Source organism: Histoplasma capsulatum (genome assembly GCF_000150115.1).
Source record: "Histoplasma capsulatum G186AR genomic scaffold supercont2.1, whole genome shotgun sequence".
Lineage (NCBI taxonomy): Eukaryota > Fungi > Ascomycota > Eurotiomycetes > Onygenales > Ajellomycetaceae > Histoplasma > Histoplasma capsulatum.
In genome coordinates, this window is record NW_025544801.1 from 1,482,647 (window position 1) to 1,501,300 (window position 18,654).

Consider the following 18,654-nt stretch of genomic DNA (forward strand, 5'->3'; position numbering starts at 1 on the left):
AATGGGCGGATCTCCGGGTTCAAGAATCTTCCAAATGATGCAAATCACGTGATCCATAGATAGCTGCGAATGTCGAGTCAAACCAACCAAGAGGAGTGGGGGACATTGAACTTGCCCTTGAAATTTCATTTTGTTTGATCTACATATTTAAAGACCATGCGGGTTCCATCCATATTTGCCAACAGTTGTTTTCCCTTGGATGTGAGGCACCATCTTTATACCGTTCTTTAAACATGCCCTCCATTCAGACGATCCAGCTTTCCCATCTTCCCTCGAACAGCCCAGTGCATATCGCGTTATATCGAGATCTCCAAAATGCATCGTTTCTAAGGGAGCAACTACTTGCTGGAAATACTGAATTTGAATATGCCTTCATCGACGCTGCAACGGTGGGATTATTGCCCCATCAAACGACCCCGCACACGAGGGGCATTTGGTTCTTTTTAAAAAGTTCTAACCTGAAAGGCCGATAGATGCTCTCTACTACCCACTTGCTTGCAGCTGTGTTTCGAGCACTTAATGACCACCAAAACAACCGATTGAAGTCGAAGAATGTTCATTCAGAAATAGTATATTCGCTCAGCGCTAATAATAATGTCCGTGCCATCGTTCTATCTTGATCATTTCCCCACGGTATTTAGATGGGTATGACTGACTGCTCGATAGATTGCAGAATCCTTTCGAAAATTTGGGTTGACCGACGCCACAAAGGATTTAATAGTGGTAAAAGTGTCCATGTCACCAGGGGTGACAAGTGAGTCCGTAGCTCAACATCTGGGGGAAGTGGTCAAGGGAATCTCACTTACTTTTGACGACGACAACCTCCGTCTGGTGTCAGATATTGGCAGGATTAAGAAGGCATATAAGTTGGGTTCGGGGATTACTAAACCAGCGCTGAAAGCTGAACCTGGCAAGGCTGGCCAGAACTACTCCCATAAGCCGGTGGAGATCGAAATGAGAGATCTCGAAAGGACCATTCTTGGCCTCATGGCTTTAAGAGGCTCGTGATTAATCTTGATGCTGCGGCTGATTTCGATGTTATATCAGAAATTGTTGAATGGCCATCTAAGGATATTTTCCCCTCTCACGGCTTCGATTTTTTCTATTTCTATTGGATTCTTTCGCAAGCTTCGGCTGCTACATATGTTAATGATGGTCATTTTCATTCTTATTGTGAATTATGTCAGGAATATACTGGTCGGGGAGGGGACTTGTCATTCATAACAGGAAAGTCGTTAGCCGAATCCAGGAGATTTTTATTTAGGAGTTTTCTTTTTGATCAACCTGCCAGAATCTTTCTCTTGGTATCTGGCCATGGAACTGTGCTTACTACTAGTACCCTCTAAAAAGGCGGCATGACTGCCATTCCACGGCGCACAACTTGCTGCAAAAATAACTGGTGAAAGAATAGTAGTAAATACAATCAGTAGAACGAGCGCGAAATACCAGATACTGCAACAGAGTAGCAGTTCTCTTGGAATTGGTGCGTATTTTTATTCGACGGAGTAGCCAACAATGTGGTTGCCCGGACAGCACGCCACTCTGTCCCAATTGGGTAACTCTCCAAGATGACTGCGCCAAGCTTTCTCATTTGGTCAAAATCTCGACGTCACAGATAACATCGAAACATTGAAGCAGCATTGCGGCTCTCACAGATGTTGAGGCCTTTGGTGATTTTCTAATTCGCCCCATACTCCCACAGGCATTCCCGGAGCAATGGATAACTCTGCCATCACATCTCAATCAAACCCCACGCCATTGGTGTGCTCTGTTACTCCTATTATTGTTGGCTCGCCCCCGAGTCCTGCGAACGTCATTGAGTTGTCGTCGCCGTCAACCCCTCCAACACCTTTGACGTTGCTGGCGAGTTTCTCAAAAACACCATCTCGCAAGACAACAAGTCCTGACTCAAATGGAGAAAACACAATTTGCCATGGAGTCCGGCAAGTTAGACGTGTGCCAAGGAATAATCCTGGTAGGGAGAAGAAATCTATAACCGGACCATCAAAGGAACATAAACAAAGAACAAGGAGTCCTAAAACCACTACGCGAAGAGAAATCAAAATCGTGGAAGGGGATCGCCTCATCGTTGGCCACGACAAACGAGAGAAGAAAGGAGCGACAACGAAACGCATGAAAAAACGAGATGGCGTAGCAGATAAAAAATTGTATGCACGGGTTTCGAAAGTAAAGTCTTCTGAGAACCTTGATCTAGACGCGAAGATTCCGTCGTCGAAAGTCTGCAACAATACATTGCCATTGGTCGGAGATGACATGGACAATGAATCGAGCGAATTACAACTTGAACAGGCTATCAAAAGGCGGCATGATTGGACTCCTGCGAGAGAGGTAACAACACCAGTGGTAGATGTGGCTGAGCTCCACTCGTCGCCGTGCGGTAAGGCTGTGACTAGGATGCACGGCGTGGGGACTCTGCTTTCTGATTACGGATTCAGCGGAGTAGTGGAAACATCGCTGGGGACTAAATCAGAGAGCTTCCGTAATGCTCCCACGACTAAACGTCCGATGGAGGTACTTCGCCAGTTTCTTGCTATCTTGCCTTAGGTTGCTGGCTAACTGTATTCCAGCTCCAAAAATTTTCTACCGTTCCAGCAATCCCAACTCCTACCGAATCCTCTACAACTGAAGACATTCAGGGTTCCTCCTCAAAACAGCAAAGAGTGAAGGCCAAGAAACCACAGAAGGGAAAACTAACGACAATCACGTCGCACGCCACTGCCAAATACTGTGTGGCTGATCAGACGGTCGATTTAGATTATATCCAAAATGTGGCGCCAAAAAGTCCCGGAAGGAAGAACATATCGAATCGGCCATCTGGAATGAAACATTCAAATTCAGGTAGGGGGAAGTCAAGTACCTTGAAGAACGACAATGGCCCTCCGGTATTTAGGGTGGTTCCTCCACTTGAGGCTTTCAAATCTTTCGAAGGACAGGAGTTGTTATTTGGGACTTCGAGTCAGTTAGAACGAGGACACCCGGAATATCGATGCGATGAAACACAAGACATCCAAAACTCACCAAGTAACTCAGCAGCTGTTTCAGAGCTTGCAGTCCCCTACAGGATCTCTTCAGAAGGCAAGAATTTAGGTTCGAGTTTGTTTAGATTGTCCGGTTCGAAGAATCTTTGGTCAGCAAGTGCCAGAGATTTAACGGGTGCCGTTTTCGAGGTAGATGAAATTGACTTTCAAGAGCCTTCAATGGGGCTTTCTGTTCTCGCAACCAAATCCAGATGCCACCCTGGCAACAGGGGCCCACCAAGACGAAATTTGGTTGACGTTGACAATGTTCCTGACAAAAAATTGGATATTGACACAACAGAAGGGGAGAACGGGAACCATTCCTCCGTAGCAGACAATATTGTGGATAGAGAAAATCTCAATCCCAAGATTTCAGCAAATACTTCAGAAACAAACCTTGAATGTGCTCCTCGGAACAAACCGGCATTCAGCAGGTTTACAACGTCAGAATTGGCGAAAAAGGTTGCTGCGTATGGCTTCAAACCTATCAAGAGTAGGGATAATATGATCTCACTTCTTGAAAGGTGCTGGGAAACCCAATCTAAGACATTTATGCCGGAGTCAAAACCGAATCAAGGCACTGATGATGCCCGGAAAAATGGCTTTCGCAAAGAGAATCATTCAGACGTGAGGGTACGACCTGATTCAGCTACCCTCGCCAACAGGCGATCGCCCAAAAAGCGGCAGGCGAAAGCTCTCTCTAAGTTTCAGGAACCGAATAATTTCTTACCAATTGAAAATTCGACAACGACCGCATCAATGTTGCCGATAGAGCACGTTATATCCTCACACACGATCCTCATAAACGACGATCAACTAAGTGACTCCGTTGGGGAAACAGTTTCGTTTTTACCTACTTTGGATCATAATGGGAACGGCACAACACTTCAAGAAAATATGCTTGAAATAAAATCTCCGGCAACTCCAAATGCCAGACATTCTAGACAACGTTCTAGCTCTACATCCTTTTCAATCGAGCCGCCAAGCCTTGCTAGCCAGATCACCAAGGCCATTAAATCTCAACCCCGAATTCGAGCGTTCAACGGATTAAAACAACCTACATGGTATGAAAAGATTCTCATGTATGACCCTATTCAGCTCGAAGACCTGGCTGCATGGCTCAACACCGATGGGTTTGGCCGCATCGGCGAGGATCGAGAAGTTGGCCCAGGAGTTGTGAGGGAATGGTGCGAAAGCAAAGGGGTTTGTTGTGTTTGGAAAAAGCAAGTCAGCGGGAGATCGCATTGCCTGCCTATGGTATCTTGAATAATCCAGCACCTTAGCTATAACATCGTTGCATATATAGATAGATAGATGGATAGATAAAATTTTGATAGTTGGTAATACGGGGTGCATAGCATTCTCCCTAATTTAGTAGTGCTACTAGTGCATGAATCAAGTTGTTCATATGTGTGTTTTGAATACATGTCATGATCACCAAGTGTTCAATGCACGTTTTATATATTATTGAGTATATCATGGTCTCTGAGTTTACGAACCCCCCCCCTCACCCCCGAAAAAAAAAGCTAGTCCTGTGAAAGAAATCTTAAGATATTCATACGAGCACATGGCTCTCTCAAGTGCCTCATATATTCAATCTGTCATTGTGTATGTTGAACATATATTCAACAGTTCATTCCCATCTGTATCAACATAGGGTGCAAAATATAGCACTTTTCTCACTCATTTTCTGCACACACGGGAAGCTGTGATTGTGCTGACCGATAGTTTGTATGAATGAACAATAATAGCAAATATGACTTGCACCGTTAGTTATCACCTTGATCCTGAAACTTTTTGTTGTTGTTCTCTTACGTGTAACTATGCATTTGGGAAACACCCAAGCCATTTTAAACAAAAAATGAAATATGAGAATAAGGACATTGATCAATAAAATTCAAGAGAGACAATAGCCAATCGTGGTCCAACCCAGGCCAACTCCAAAGAAAAGAAGGAAAAGAAAAAGAGAGATAAAGGAAAGGACTGGAAAGGAAAGAAAAGGGGGAAAAATTGAACAAGCGAAGTAAAAAAAGTGAAGTAGACCGACTATAATCAATAAAAGCGTGGTAATCATAGCTGGGAGAGTAACCTATATTTACCAACGTTGGTGTCGAAACCGCCGTGAGCAGAGGAGCCAGAATCTAGAGGCAGAAGGAGTTTGTGACGGGATAACAGAAGAATTAGGATCAAAATGCTCACCAGCGCTCCTACTTTTTTGCCTAGATATACACAAAATAGCTGGTGACACTCTCGGCCCCATCATCATGCATACATATACACTATCCTCCAACACCACAGTAACCGGGAAGAGAGGAAAGAATGGAGGTGAAAAAAAATTCCTTTCCAACGAAAGAGCAATTTCCCTAAAACTCAGAGTCGCGGATGTCATCGAATTGTTTTTTGGTTCTCTGCGGTGGCAGGTCTCGCTCTGGATGTTCGTGTGTTGGCTGCCTTGGCATCTCTGGCTTCAACTGCAGGTCTTGGGGGTCAACAAAGATACCATGCTCAGTTTGTTGTGTCCGTGGATCAACGTTTTGTTTCGTAGATGCTTCTCCCATGCCCTGGCTTGGGTGTGGAGGCTGCCTGGCGGGGGGATTTCTGCCTCTAGTGCGAGGCTGTTGAGGCTGTCGGGGTTGTTGCCGATTGCGTTGGCGAGGTTTTGTGAGTTCAGGGTCAAGAGCAAAGTCAAGGCTGTGCTGAGAAGGAAGTCCGGGAAAGTTTTGGCCCCTTGAAGAGCTGGAGGCTCCTGGTACAATGGATGACAATCCTGAAAAGAAAATTTCAATTAGCTGTTTCCAATAGTCCCAGGAGGTTGATAATCATATTTGTCGGAAGGGTGAACCTACCTCCATACGGATCAGGATAACTACTACCTATATCAGAAAAGGGATTTTGCTGGTAGGCTTGCAGATTGCCTCCACTTGGGGCCATAGAATTATCCTGATTTCCACAAGTCAGTAATGGGATTGAGGAACAATCTCCACGGGGAATCATGGAACTTACTGCTGGAACGCGCTGTGGCTGATTTTCATGTTGTGTTCCCGCTCCTGTTCCTGCAAGTTTCTGCGTATCTTTGTTTTCCGTTTCTATTGCCTTGGCTATAACCGCCGCCTTCATTCTCAGATACTCCTTTTTAAATTTCCTTTGGTACTTCAATCTTTCCTTTCGGGCCTTCATTCTGGCGTCGTCTTTCGCTTTCTCCTGTCTTCTCCATTCGTCAAGTAAGCTCTTGACCTCTGAATCCTGCCCACATTTCCGTTCCAACATATCACTATGTTTTCGTAATTCCTCATTTTCTTTGCGCAGCTGCCCCAGCTCCTTTACTACATCTCCAAATCGACTTACGCGCCATCCGCGTAGAAACGACTCTCCAGTAGTAGGGTGAGTAAAGCAACATAGTTCGTTTGCTTGCCTGCACGATTTACATGCAATTCTATTGGCGCTGCATCTGATTTTTTTGATCTAGTTTGCCGAGGGTTAGCTATGGAAAAACAACAAAAAGGATTGAAGCTGGGTGGAGGTTAGTTAGAGGGAATGTTTATAGACCAGATAAGCAATATTTACGACGCCCAAAGGCAGAGAGATGGAATAAAAATATGTAAATCAGCCACGGAGTCGATGATACATACCTTGCACATGTTACACGCCTCTACTGATCTTGGGGCCTTTTTCTCGATTTCCGACTTCTTCTTGCTGGCTGCCTTCTTCTTGCTGCCTCCCTTCTCACCCCCTTCATCCCCTTCACCCCCCTCAACCCCCTCAGCCCCCGCAGCCTCGTTAGCCCCCCGGGCCTTCGCAAGCCCCCTCGCATGCTCAGTCCGCGCTTTCGCCCTCGCCAACTCCTCCTCCTTATCATTCAACTCCTGTCGCAACCTGTTCAGCTCGTCATCCGGTGGCAGTTCATCCTCCGTTAACACATCCCACTCCGTCAGCTCATCCCCCGACTGCTCATCTTCCGTCAGTTGACCCACCTCCTCCGGCTTCTCCCCCTTCCCCTTGTCGTTTGTCTTTTTCTTTGGAATAGAACGTAAATTTTTCATTTTGACGGACGTGTCTATACGTTGTCTGAGATTAAATGAATTCACCTTCTCATACATGTCTAATTTGACCCTCTTAGACTCGTAGACATCCTCTGTCTCTGTGTCTGCCCCACTGAAGAGTCGCTTTTTGACTCTTTTGGGCGAAGGAGCAGCGTGTTGATGTTCTATAGCCGGCGCATCCTGCGCTAGCTCAGCGAAGAACCCGTCCTGTCCAAGGGCCATTGTTGGTGATTGGGAACCATTTTCTGACTCAAACAGACTCGCAAGTTCCCCGAGTCCCTTATCATTCTGGGAGGACGTCATCACTCAACTAGACAGTGGATGGTACAAGACAGGAGTGTACAGAGCTGTAAATCCCCTCCCAAAAATAGGAAGGGAAAAAAAAGCAGAGAAAAAAACAAAATAAAACTCGTTGGAAAATATTCAATCGAAAAAGGGGGTTACCCAACTGCGTTCGGACGGGTATTCCAGGATAATTGAAATTCTAAAATAAACGAAAATGGGAGGTGGGAAATAACCCAGCATAGTCGAGGACACTTTGAAGGTGATATATAATCTCCGTCGGGAGAATATTTCTGGTGAATAGATGATGGCTTTCATTTCGGGATTTTCCCGCCGCCAAATGCGATTGGAAAATCATGGCAAAAAATGAACAAAATATTCCATCAAAGCATTTTAGAGTTCTCTGGTTGAAAGGGGTTGAGATAAAAATGAGTATGTTGGAGAAAGGAGAAGGCTGAGGCGCCTTTGACATATCTGCGATAGAAACGACTTGAGGTTAAGTTTCCCCAAAAAGCAGCAGAATTGAAATCGTGCAGGAATGGTTTTTTTTTCTCAGGCCAAATCCTTTTGATATTCTTTGACAGCGCATGATGCGCATTGATTTTCACCAAGAGAGTTGGGCTTTTTCTTTGTCCAGCTGCACAATGGCATTTTGTTTCAGGAGGAAAAACAATGTCATTTTGTTCTTTGCCTTGATGTTTTCCCTCATGCTCTCATGCTCTCTTGCTCTCACTTTTCTTTCTTTCTCTGGCGCGTCGCAACGTGAAAAGGAAAGGAACAATAAATGACTCTGCAATAACGCCCCAAGATAGTTGGGGATTTTCATTCAAATGCGTTCGAGCTTCCTTTAAGCTTTTATCCTCACATTGAGGATCACAGTTCAAGGAGGTCATCCGCTTGAGAAACGCATTAATGAAAAAATGTAATCGGCAGAGCTAGGATGAAACTCTTTGCCCCCTCACAACAAAGTATACAAGAAAGCGCAAGGGAAAAAGATAATATAATGACTTTGGGATGGCGAGAAAGAAAAAAATCAAAAATTGGTAAGGGGGAAGAACGTATAGAAAGCAATGAAAGGCAAAAAGAGACATTAATCCAAAATATCGAAATCATTTCTTATTGTAGTGAGAGCAGCCCAGCCCCATAACTACCAAGAAAATATGTTCTAGAACATGGGCACGCATATGAGTTAGTTTTGCTTTTCCAAAAAAGAAAGGAAAGAAAGCCAAAAAAAAAAAAAGGGATTTGAGTACTTGGCGACAGCTCACTAAAATCCAAGAAAGTAGGCAAGTTATCAACGAGCTTCTGTTGAAATCCGTCCTCTATAAAACGCCAAGAAAGCATGGTAGAAGAACTAAGCACCTGCATTCCAGCAGAAACCGTAGGTGAATTACCAACATCCTCGAAGAGCCACTCGGATGCGTGGAGACCAAATTAAATGATGGAAAAAAAAAAAAAAAAAAAAACCAAAGATGGAACATGGTGGTGTGGATATCATGGCAGTCGTAAAGTAAAAATATCAAAAGGGAAGAGAAAAATCACTAAATAAATCGGGAGAAAGAGCAGATTTGAATACATCGGTGCAGGTTGGGCAATGAATGTCAAACGCCAAAGTGATAGTTTCGCGGCTGTCTCTGAAAACCCCGGATCGTAGATATATATGGGCAATTGGGAATAAAGCTTGAAGACATCGTAATATCCGAGAAGGAAAATAGGATGGTATAGATGGAGTGTTGGAAAAGAAAGAAAAGCGGAAAACAGATCTGATCGTCGTGAAAGGAGAGGTACAGTTTGATAGCAATGCACGTCATTTTACCCTGTCATCGAACTAGTTTCCCATTCTGGAAAACTGTTTCATACCGTATCTTATCTCCATACTTCCTGTGCAAGCCATACTCTAGCCATGGAGTAAGGTTTTTGCACTGGCTAACATCAAAAACACGAAGTAAGTTACATCCCTCGACGACGGATTCAACACCCATGCCGGTAACCCGAACGCATCCGCGGACCGAAAGCTCTTCTAGAAGCAGAAGATGCAATCCGATAGAGCGCAGGGAAAGATCCGAAACCGCCAATCCACAGAATGATAAGTTTAGATGCGTCAGTTGTGGGCAGCCTAGGGCCAACACCTCTGTGGCTGTATCTGAAAGAGCACAGCAGAAGGACTATTGTATTGTTAGTTTTCCAATGCTGAAATGATCTAGATGACCTATGCAACTGCGTTCGTAAGTGTAGCTTACCAAGTCAAGCTCCTGTAGTCCTTTCGCTGCGTTGGTTAGGTACACGATAGCATTATCGGTTAGGTAGGTGCAGTCCGCCAAGCAAAGTTTACGCAGTCGAACGAATTGCGCATTTCCCCAGAACTGAAAGCCTTTGTCAGTTATTGTCGTGCATCTTGTGAGATCAACCTCTTCAAGCCGTGGTGCTGCGTGGGATGCTATATGGAGCATGGAATTATCTGTAACGTGCTTGCAATATGAGAGCGCTAATCGTTTAAGATAGGGGCATCCAACAACCGTTCCACTGGCCGGGGAAGTCTGCAAAGTAGTATTCTGGATGAGCCCTATTCCCATCCACCTAGCATTCTGGGTGGCTTTCCCGTTGACATAGTGCTGTCCGAATGGAGGGTTCGGCACCGTCCATCCAATAAGCCTAGTTAAAAGTGTGTCGCTGACTTTCCGACAGTTACTCAAATCAATCTCTTGTAGATATTTCGCCTTACTGGCAATATCCAAAATGGCGGACGCTGTTACATCCCATACACTTTTCATCTTTAATGATCTGAGATTTCCCCCGCAAGTATTTGCCAATGCCCTAAATCCCTCATCGGTGATATGAAAACAACTATTCATGTCAATAACGCGAGGTCTATCGCCGACAAAGGGACATATGACATTTGAAAGTATGTCATCTGTAAGCTTCCGATTGTAGCGACTGAGATCCAAAAAATGAAGAAGTTGAGGTGAGTTGGTAAGAATATTAGCCCAATGACGTGAGATGACCCTGAGATGAAGGAGATGGTGAAGTTCAAGATGCTGGAATATAGCTACGAGGAGGCTATCGTTAAGACGGAATTTGCCTGATTCTTTATCAGCATGGCGTGAGGAAGTTGACTGTTCGGGTGGAAGGGCAGAGCTGGGAATGCTGAATGTTGCCAGTTTTGACGGAGACGCTGCACCGGACCGAGGTCTCACTGGAGACTGCTGTCGTTGATCTTGCGACGGGGAAGCTCCATCAGGCATGATTGGAGCAAGAGATCCACGTCGCGACTTAGATCGCACATTATCCAAGCCGACAATTAGGAAAGGGTCGGGATCAGAGGGTCCTAGGATAGGTCGATCCTCTATTCGTGTTGGTTTGTGCGGACTGTCGAGTTCTGTCTCGGTGAGCGTGAGAAGAGGCATTGACTGCCTTCTTACAGACCCATGGAAATTTTCGTTTATTACAAGTTCATCCATTGGAGGTACTGAATTAGAAGCAATATCCTCCATCTCGACGTCATCATCTGTTGCAGTGATCAATCGTTCCCTAGCTGTGTTTTCGATTTGTTCCCGGATACCTGTAGGACATCGATCCCAAAATTCCGAAAGTATCTCCCTACTTATCATTAAACATTCAACGGACGTGACCGTGCGAACAGTAGCAGTTCTACGGGGAGCTAGTGATAGGCTCACGACTTCCCCAAAATACTGTCCAGCCTTTAGTCGAGCTTTGACCTGGACTTCACGTTGACCCTCAGCATCCGTTCCTCGACGCGCTTCGCGCCCATCGGGGTGCTCATCTAGAACCTCCACTTCTCCTCGTACGATAAAATATATTTCGCATCCCTGCGAGCCCTGTCGTATTATATCTGTGAAAGGCTGATATGTTCGTGGTTGGGCATTGAGAGCAAGAAAATGGAGAATATTGGACGGTAATCCGGCGAATAAAGGTAGCTCTTTCAACAATAATCGAATGCTGACCAGTCCGTTGGCTAAGGCACTGGAAGTCGAATGCTCAGAGTAACTCGGGCTGGGAGACTTGCGTTTTTTACTCGTGCTACTCGAGCCATCCTCGTCGAAGCTACAACTTCTGGAAAATGCATCGCGCCCTCTCTTCGTTGCTCGCTTATGGGTTCCGAGAGGGTCAGTTTGCATTAGTGGCTCCTTTTTCTTCTTTTCCAAAATTAATAACCTCTCCTCAGCTTCCTCTCTGATCGCCTGCTCTACTTCCGGAAACCCGGGAAGAATCTTTTTGAAATCCTCCTTTGTTAACACGACGAGCAAACATCGGGTGCGGGCAATTATTGTGGCAGTTCGGGGCCTGTCCATTAGTACCCCTATTTCCCCAAAGAAGGCACCAGGCTTCAGCTCCGCATACACACTTTCGCCATCTCGAGATGTGACTGCAACTGCCCCACGTACTAACCAATACATTGCTTTTGCCTCGTCGCCTTCCGTTAAAATGTAATCGTTCATGGAGTTGAGTTGCGGACGAAGGTGTAGTTCAACTTCGGCAAGGAATGATTCCGGTGTCGATTGAAATAGAGGAAAGGAACGTATTCGGTCGACTAAATCGAGCGGCATACCTTGTATTTGCGACGAGGCCAGGGGAGACGGGCGTACTGGCCGAGAAGGGTTTGTTTCTGACTCGAAAGTGCGTATGAGGGACATCGGATCGGAGCCCCTCGCGACGGACTTGCTGACAACAGCAGCTCCGCTCCCTCTGCTGTGTCTTCTCATTGTTTCCGGTACTTCTGGGCCCGACTGAGATCTTGGATCCGGGTTGGCTATGCCAGATGAAAAGACATTATGATGGATCCTCTATCTTTCGCAAGGATGCGGCGGCAGGTTTTTTTCTCTATTTTCGTTTTCCTTAAAAATTTCCCCGTTGTCGGTCTTTTGGATTGTATCAATAAATGAAGAACGACGACATAATGCGCGAATTAACCAATATTAAAATAAATATTAATCCTGCACAACGCTCAATAATAATTAGTACTGAACATAGCTTGAGGGGAGAAAAGGAAAGAAAAGGGTCACAAGAAAGGCATGGGGAGTGAGGAAAGTGGCCCAAGAGCTTCGCCAACAGCATTTGAGCTTCGCTGGTAGTCGACGAGATGCCTACCTCGACGTATCTCCCTCTCTCTATATATTTATCCAACCGAGTCGCGGATTCGCCTGAAGCTTTGAAGGTGCAATGGGTCGCGGCCAGCGAAGCGTTTAAGAACTTGAAACCGTGGAGCTTTTAGGAAAGAGGCGCGCCACCAAAACCAGCGTAAACTCCAAGAGTAATTCCGATATAATTAGCGGATGCGATATAGAGCAGAGGAGAAACAAAGGAAGCGGTAGGGGTATTGAGAGTTGAAGTGGCCAGGAGGTTTGGATCCTGGGGAAGACCCCGGTGCCGAAGTGGCTTTCCGCCTTCTGCTAACGATGGGATTCCAGCAAAACGAGGGGTGGAGCCAAAGAGCTGTAGGCTTGGCATCCGTTTCGTGCAGAATTTATGCTCACTGGGAATAATGCACACGCACCCAAGCTCCCCCAGTGCTGCTGAGACTTGGTATATGGTACGTGGTCCGTTCCTTAGGGCAACCAACGATATAGCGAGTGAGTGGCCTACGAAAGCTTGTACAGAACTAAGGTCTCATATCCAACAGACGTTGTAGTTTTTCAACTTGAGAGGACACACGAGTTGTTGCGGGAACCTTGAGCGTATTACCGAACTATTGTGAACTATGGTACTGGCATACCCATGACTCTAGACCTCTAACCTCTCAGATACCTATCTGGTCGGTGTATCCTTGCATCATAAAAATCCACACTTATGCTAACTACCCACCAGGCCTGAAGAAATTTACGGTCTCCCCGAGCCGGTGTTTATATGGTAAAACCTTTTTTTCTCGTAGGCCAGAGCTACTACCAGATTGTTCAAAAATAATAGGAAAAATGCAAGGAGGATACAGCCAGTGGCTGCAAGAGGACCCAAAATGGAAAAAACAGTGAACCCGTACGATGCTGAATGGAACATAGCACTGTCACTAAGAGCCTTTGTTTCCAACCCGACTTGCATGGCAGCGAGGACAATAGCAGCGTATACTGTTGCGGATGCTAACCATGTGAAGTTGTCCCGAAAGAAGGTCTTGTATTCCTGCCAGTGTCTGGTATAACCGCCCAGAAACGGGCGCTGGGTAAAACGATATATGTTATTCAGACGGCTCAGGCGAAGCTCTCCGTATATGAATCGGGGGTTGATGTTCGGGTAGATGTGTGCCGTGTCAAGTTGTTCAACAAAAGTTCTCCATCCTTGCCATGTCAATCGGTCCTCCCCCGATGGGAGCAGGCGTTTGTCCTTGGCAATGTAAAAATCGCTCTCGTGGGAGATCAGTGCGGCATAGGAGTACAGGAATCCCAGTGCAGACTTTCGCAATTTTCGATGGGAACACTCCTGGCTGTGTGCTGGTGAGCCAACTGCACCCTCATGATCAAGGCATTTGCAATCGTCTCGGCAGGAAAGATATTCGGACCAGAAATTGGGCTCAAGAAGGAAGCGTGGGATGGGCTTGAGGTATACTCGACCCTCCGCCCAGACAAGATGCATGTCCATCTGCTCCGTGACGAAGATTTCGCGCCCAAGTAGGAGCTGGTAGTGAAGAGGTCGGGGAGGCATGGGTCGACCAACTACCCACAGCCATTTGAAAATTTTATTCAATCTACGCACATCAAGCTCTTTTTCCATGCAGGCCATATAATCATAGCTCGGGGCAGCAAGGTCATCAGTGCTTGTGCGGTACGATGCAGGGAAGACAGCCCAGAGCTTGTCATTCCTGCTTTGAGAAGGGGTGGTAGCGTCGTTCGATCCACCTCCCAGAAGCCGAATCGAGAAGGGAGGCGGCTGTACGTAAAATGTCAGTTTTTCTGCTTAGTCCGGCACAGTGAAACGATCACGGTAACTGTTGAATTGGAATATTTACCTGGCTGTGGTCCTGCTCCATAGTATTTCCCCTTTTCAACAGGCAGCGGCTGGTTTGTTTAATGTTGAGCCGTGTTAAGCCTGCTGTGCCTGAGTGAATGTGTGCCTGGCATATATTCAGTTATTTAAGGATAACACTTCGCCCAGCTGCCAGGGCCTGTGGTCGTCGAAGACCAGAGGTCAGTAGAGCTGATCAGCTGGTCACCGTAAAAAGGCTTGCTAAAAGTATCAGCGCAGCAGGGTACACAGCTAGCTAGCTAGCAGCATGATCAGACCTCTATTGGTCACTCAGCCACCGCACTCCTCAGTGACTCGATGTTGGAATGCTTTCGGGTGTCTTCTGATCTTGACGTCCCGAACGGCTCATTCTACGTTAGGGCCCAGAACAACTGACAACAACAAGTGTGGTTATACACGCGCGCCACTAACTAGTGGTTTGGCGTGTTTACTGCCGCGATGATGTCTCCCAGTCCAACCAAACTGGTCATCGTTAGTATTGACAACTCTGGAGCTGTCATGGAAATCGGGTCATCCTCATTTGCGACATGCTCCTTGTTGTATTCATGTGTATATTTGTTCCCTTCTCCACATTGGATGTCACGTTGTCTCTCGTCGCTTTCATCTCGGTGACTCCAGGTAACCATAAAACAACTGCCAGCATTCTCCTCACACATATTGATGAGATGCTGCTGGTTGCTGGCCAAGTCTATGTTAAGGTGCCAGGTGATGATGGGCAGAGACCACTAGTTTGATGCTGCAGGTCATAGTCAGAGGGAGGTTGTCGATTGCCGCTAGTCACCGACCATGTCGATGTAGAGACAGGATATTCATGGACGAGCGGATAAGATAAGTTTCCAATAATACTGATATTGAGTGTAAGGGCGTGTCTGAGCGAACGCATTACCAGTGTTTGTCTCGAATGATCGTTGTTTGATTTTTGAGTTGCTTGATAGCCCACGTCGAGCACCGTTTCAAAAACAAGCTTCTGTAGAATTCGCCTAAATATTGTACTGCACAATACACCTCATCGCAGCCATTCTGATGGTTTAAGTTTTGTCTGCGAGTCGGCTTAGTTACTGGGAAGATTGACTCTATTTACTGGGTTTATAGCACGTTGGTGGTAGGCAAGACTGTTTGATAGTTTGCTATCGAAATTGCTTCTACATATTCATTCTCTAAACCACCCAGTGTTTAGTATCTATGGATAGATTATGTTAAGTATAGTACATGATTAATTTTATCTTTGGAATAAACCGCGAACAGTTAACCGGACTAATATTGTTATATTGTGCCAAATAAAGTACCTCGAAGAAACTAGAATTTTGCAGAGGACCATAAGCAAAAGTAAATAAACATTTTTAGAAGCAGAAAGACCTATCGTAGGTAGGATGGCCATCGAACCTTCAAAGTCTAGATATAACTTCACACGACAGTGTGGCTAGAGTAGAACTGACTATAGGAAATTAGCCAGTGCCTCCGTGTATGGCTATACAGCCGTGATTCTGCCAATTCCTGAACCACACCAAGTGACGGACCAGTCGCTGTTCAATTTGGTGAAAATCTTTGTTAAATTAGCAAAGAGCTCCATTGTGCTAACCAAGATGGCGGGTGGGCAGCGGAATTGGCATAGCTTTGATCCGGGCTACAGGTTTGAGTGCGTCAAGGAGAACTCTTCATATCTCATCATCGCATCAGGCATGTTCTAGACCAAAATTGACCCGCCATCTGGCATGACATGAGCGCAATATCGCTTACGATCATCGTGGGAAACAATTTCGAGGTTACCGGTTGGATTCACTGGCGGCACACTCCCAAAATTGTGGTCGTTAGCAGTTTAACGACTTGGCCACTGGCCACATCGGTGGTTGCCCTGACAGGATATCAGCGGTGCCGTAATTTTTGCTGACTGGGTAGGAACACTGTAATGAAAATTGGAACGGACACAATCGGCACGATAGCGGGACAAAGTCTTAAATCGACAGCTGGACAACCCTGACTTGTCACTCCAGCTGAAGCGGTCGGCTCGGGATCTTTAGAACAGCTCTTCTGCTCGTAGTGGAGAGGGCGCGGATCCCCGAAAACGAGCAAGTGTATTCTGACGCATTACAATGCCCTAAGCTGTACGAGGATGAAAGAAACTTTAGCGACTGTCAACGTTAAGTTGACCAAGGAGGGGAGATTCAGGTCCTGTGTCGCAAGAGGTATAGTCGCATAATCCTGGGGAAAATATAACCACGCGTGGAGTAAGAGTTTTTCCAGATCTATATGCTCTATGCAGTGGAAACTGTAGCTTTTAAAATGTGCTTTCAGTGAAGAGTCGTAAGAAGAGCCAATTAACTAAATGTTAGGCGGTATCAATGGACTCATTCTCGGAACGAAATTTTCGGTAAACGGATTCAATATAACCGGGTCGATTTCCTTTCATCGCTGCCAGGGCGTCTTGGATCAGTCCAAAGGTGAGACTCAATTTCAAACCAAGTTTCGCTGTTCGTGCAGCTGTATATGCGTCGTGGTGAGCTATATCCTTTTGGTTAGCGTTGAAATGCTGATAAAAAACACATCACATGCATGGATATATGGATGATATGTGCCATGAAATGCACATCGCAAACACACCTAGCAAGCTATAAAGACCCGAGAAAGCGAGGCCAGCGGTCACCGTGGAAAGGAAATCCTGTTGGCCGTGACGGGCGTGGTCAACTGTCTCCTCAAACAAGCAAAAAGTAAAAGCCCCAGCTCCAAGTTTCATTCCCATTTTCATTCCATCCTTCACTCCCCCGACAAATGATTTGTAGTTCTTGCTTCTGTGATAATGGTACCAACCCATAGTTGTGGTTGGTAGTCTATGGGCGTTCTCAGCACGGTATCGAAATGCCGCTCTCGTGCTGCCGTGGCCAGCTCCTAAAACCATACCGGCAGTAAATGCAGCGCCCACTGTAATCGGCAGGCGGACGATTGGATCGATGCTGAGGCGCGGGGAGGAGGGATTAGCATGGCCGAGAATGGTGCTGAAAGTTTGCTCCCCGTCTATTGGAGGCAGGGAATCCTGCTTGGATCCCATAGCTATGCCCGCACGGTAATTTTCTAGGCCAAAAGAAAGGGAAAATCTGGAAGTAAATACGGCGCGAAAATCAATGGTATTAACCAAATTGACGTCAAATATGGGTCAAGCCGTGTCGAAAAAATATCCGTGGTTGTCAATAAATACTATTGGGATTCTTGATTTTAGTTGCTGGTTTGCGCTAGCCCTGTTTGGGTGGCTCTTTCTTCCCGACCTGACTGAAAACCACCTTAATTCGCAACAATCAATCAGTGAGGCTGGAACAAAACCCCGCTTGGGGATTAAACGGATTAATATATTCGAAATGGTGAGTGCAGTGAAATTGGTATTGATCTTGTATAACATTTTTACTAACCCCTGTAGAGCGAACCTGATTCGCTCAAATGGACTCTGAGGTTCAAAAACCATAATGTTACAATCCTTCTCCTTGTATCGCCTACCCAATCATTCGATTCCATAAAAGAAGAACTCCTGAAAGCCCTTAAAATTCGCGGCATTACAGAATTAAACGGCCAAACTGTGCCTGAAAATCCAGCCGAAATCGAATTTGGTGTACCCCTTGACAGGAACAACTTGGAAAAAGGCTGGGAAAAGTTGAAACCGACGACAGGAGAAGCAGGGAACGGAATGAACAAGCAACCTTTGCGAGGCCGGAAGTCAATTATCACAGGTCCCGTAGGAGCAGGGCTCAAAGATTCTCAAGCGCTCGCGTTCAGATTCCGCAAGCCTGGCGAGGATGAGGACGAAGATGATCTGGGAATTGGTTTTGACGACCCTGGCTGGGATGTTATGATTGCAAAATATGACGCTGAAGACGACGAATGACGCTGTTGTGATGATAGGAGTAAGGAGTTTCGGGATGGCTGCATATATTTATTGAATATTCACTGCTTGGATGTTTGACTGCCTCGACTTTCCTGATAAATTCAAGTTGGCTTGTCTGGCGGGGACAACGCATGCACATTAGGGCGTGTATACATGTACCCCCCTTTTGTACAAAGCGCAGATTTTCATAGTTGAGAACGATAAGACCAAATGAACATGGTTCCTAACTAACAAGCTGGATCATCCATATTTTATGGGTGCATTTTCAGCTCACGCACAAGGGCTCATGGCTTTATGTCACAGCTAACAATCCCTCTATATCCATTTTAACAAGCAGTTGGTGCGATTCCACATAGGCCCAATGACCCTGAAGTCTGAAATCTAGAAATACAAAGCTTGCTGGAATGTCACTTTCAGTCTCAATCAAAGTGCCTTTATGACCAACAAAAGTGCGTGT

At 45.9% G+C, this 18,654-nt stretch overlaps 7 protein-coding genes across 7 annotated transcripts; 3 read left to right on the forward strand and 4 right to left on the reverse strand.

Moving 5' to 3' along the window:
• Window positions 1-142: 142 nt before the first annotated feature.
• Window positions 143-1,155, forward strand: HCBG_00470 (uncharacterized protein; the record flags this gene model as incomplete). Its single annotated transcript, XM_045427520.1, has 3 exons — window positions 143-389; window positions 474-596; window positions 667-1,155. The coding sequence occupies 3 exons, from the start codon at window positions 234-236 to the stop codon at window positions 1,006-1,008; spliced, it is 621 nt and encodes a 206-aa protein (XP_045291495.1).
• Window positions 1,156-1,515: 360 nt separating this feature from the next.
• Window positions 1,516-4,304, forward strand: HCBG_00471 (uncharacterized protein; the record flags this gene model as incomplete). The annotated part of the gene is made up of 3 exons (XM_045427521.1): window positions 1,516-1,555; window positions 1,703-2,532; window positions 2,589-4,304. The coding sequence occupies 3 exons, from the start codon at window positions 1,516-1,518 to the stop codon at window positions 4,302-4,304; spliced, it is 2,586 nt and encodes an 861-aa protein (XP_045291496.1).
• A 1,097-nt stretch (window positions 4,305-5,401) lies between these two features.
• On the reverse strand, window positions 5,402-7,381 carry HCBG_00472 (uncharacterized protein; the record flags this gene model as incomplete). The annotated part of the gene is made up of 4 exons (XM_045427522.1): window positions 5,402-5,805; window positions 5,885-5,978; window positions 6,042-6,500; window positions 6,668-7,381. 4 exons carry the CDS (start codon window positions 7,379-7,381, stop codon window positions 5,402-5,404), a joined length of 1,671 nt encoding a protein of 556 aa, XP_045291497.1.
• Window positions 7,382-9,180: 1,799 nt separating this feature from the next.
• Window positions 9,181-12,081, reverse strand: HCBG_00473 (cyclic nucleotide-binding domain-containing protein; the record flags this gene model as incomplete). The annotated part of the gene is made up of 2 exons (XM_045427523.1): window positions 9,181-9,525; window positions 9,601-12,081. 2 exons carry the CDS (start codon window positions 12,079-12,081, stop codon window positions 9,181-9,183), a joined length of 2,826 nt encoding a protein of 941 aa, XP_045291498.1.
• Window positions 12,082-13,195: 1,114 nt separating this feature from the next.
• Window positions 13,196-14,333, reverse strand: HCBG_00474 (uncharacterized protein; the record flags this gene model as incomplete). The annotated part of the gene is made up of 2 exons (XM_045427524.1): window positions 13,196-14,233; window positions 14,313-14,333. 2 exons carry the CDS (start codon window positions 14,331-14,333, stop codon window positions 13,196-13,198), a joined length of 1,059 nt encoding a protein of 352 aa, XP_045291499.1.
• Window positions 14,334-16,655: 2,322 nt separating this feature from the next.
• On the reverse strand, window positions 16,656-17,372 carry HCBG_00475 (uncharacterized protein; the record flags this gene model as incomplete). The annotated part of the gene is made up of 2 exons (XM_045427525.1): window positions 16,656-16,828; window positions 16,928-17,372. 2 exons carry the CDS (start codon window positions 17,370-17,372, stop codon window positions 16,656-16,658), a joined length of 618 nt encoding a protein of 205 aa, XP_045291500.1.
• Window positions 17,373-17,472: 100 nt separating this feature from the next.
• On the forward strand, window positions 17,473-18,197 carry HCBG_00476 (uncharacterized protein; the record flags this gene model as incomplete). Its single annotated transcript, XM_045427526.1, has 2 exons — window positions 17,473-17,679; window positions 17,736-18,197. 2 exons carry the CDS (start codon window positions 17,473-17,475, stop codon window positions 18,195-18,197), a joined length of 669 nt encoding a protein of 222 aa, XP_045291501.1.
• Between the last annotated feature and the right edge of the window lie 457 nt (window positions 18,198-18,654).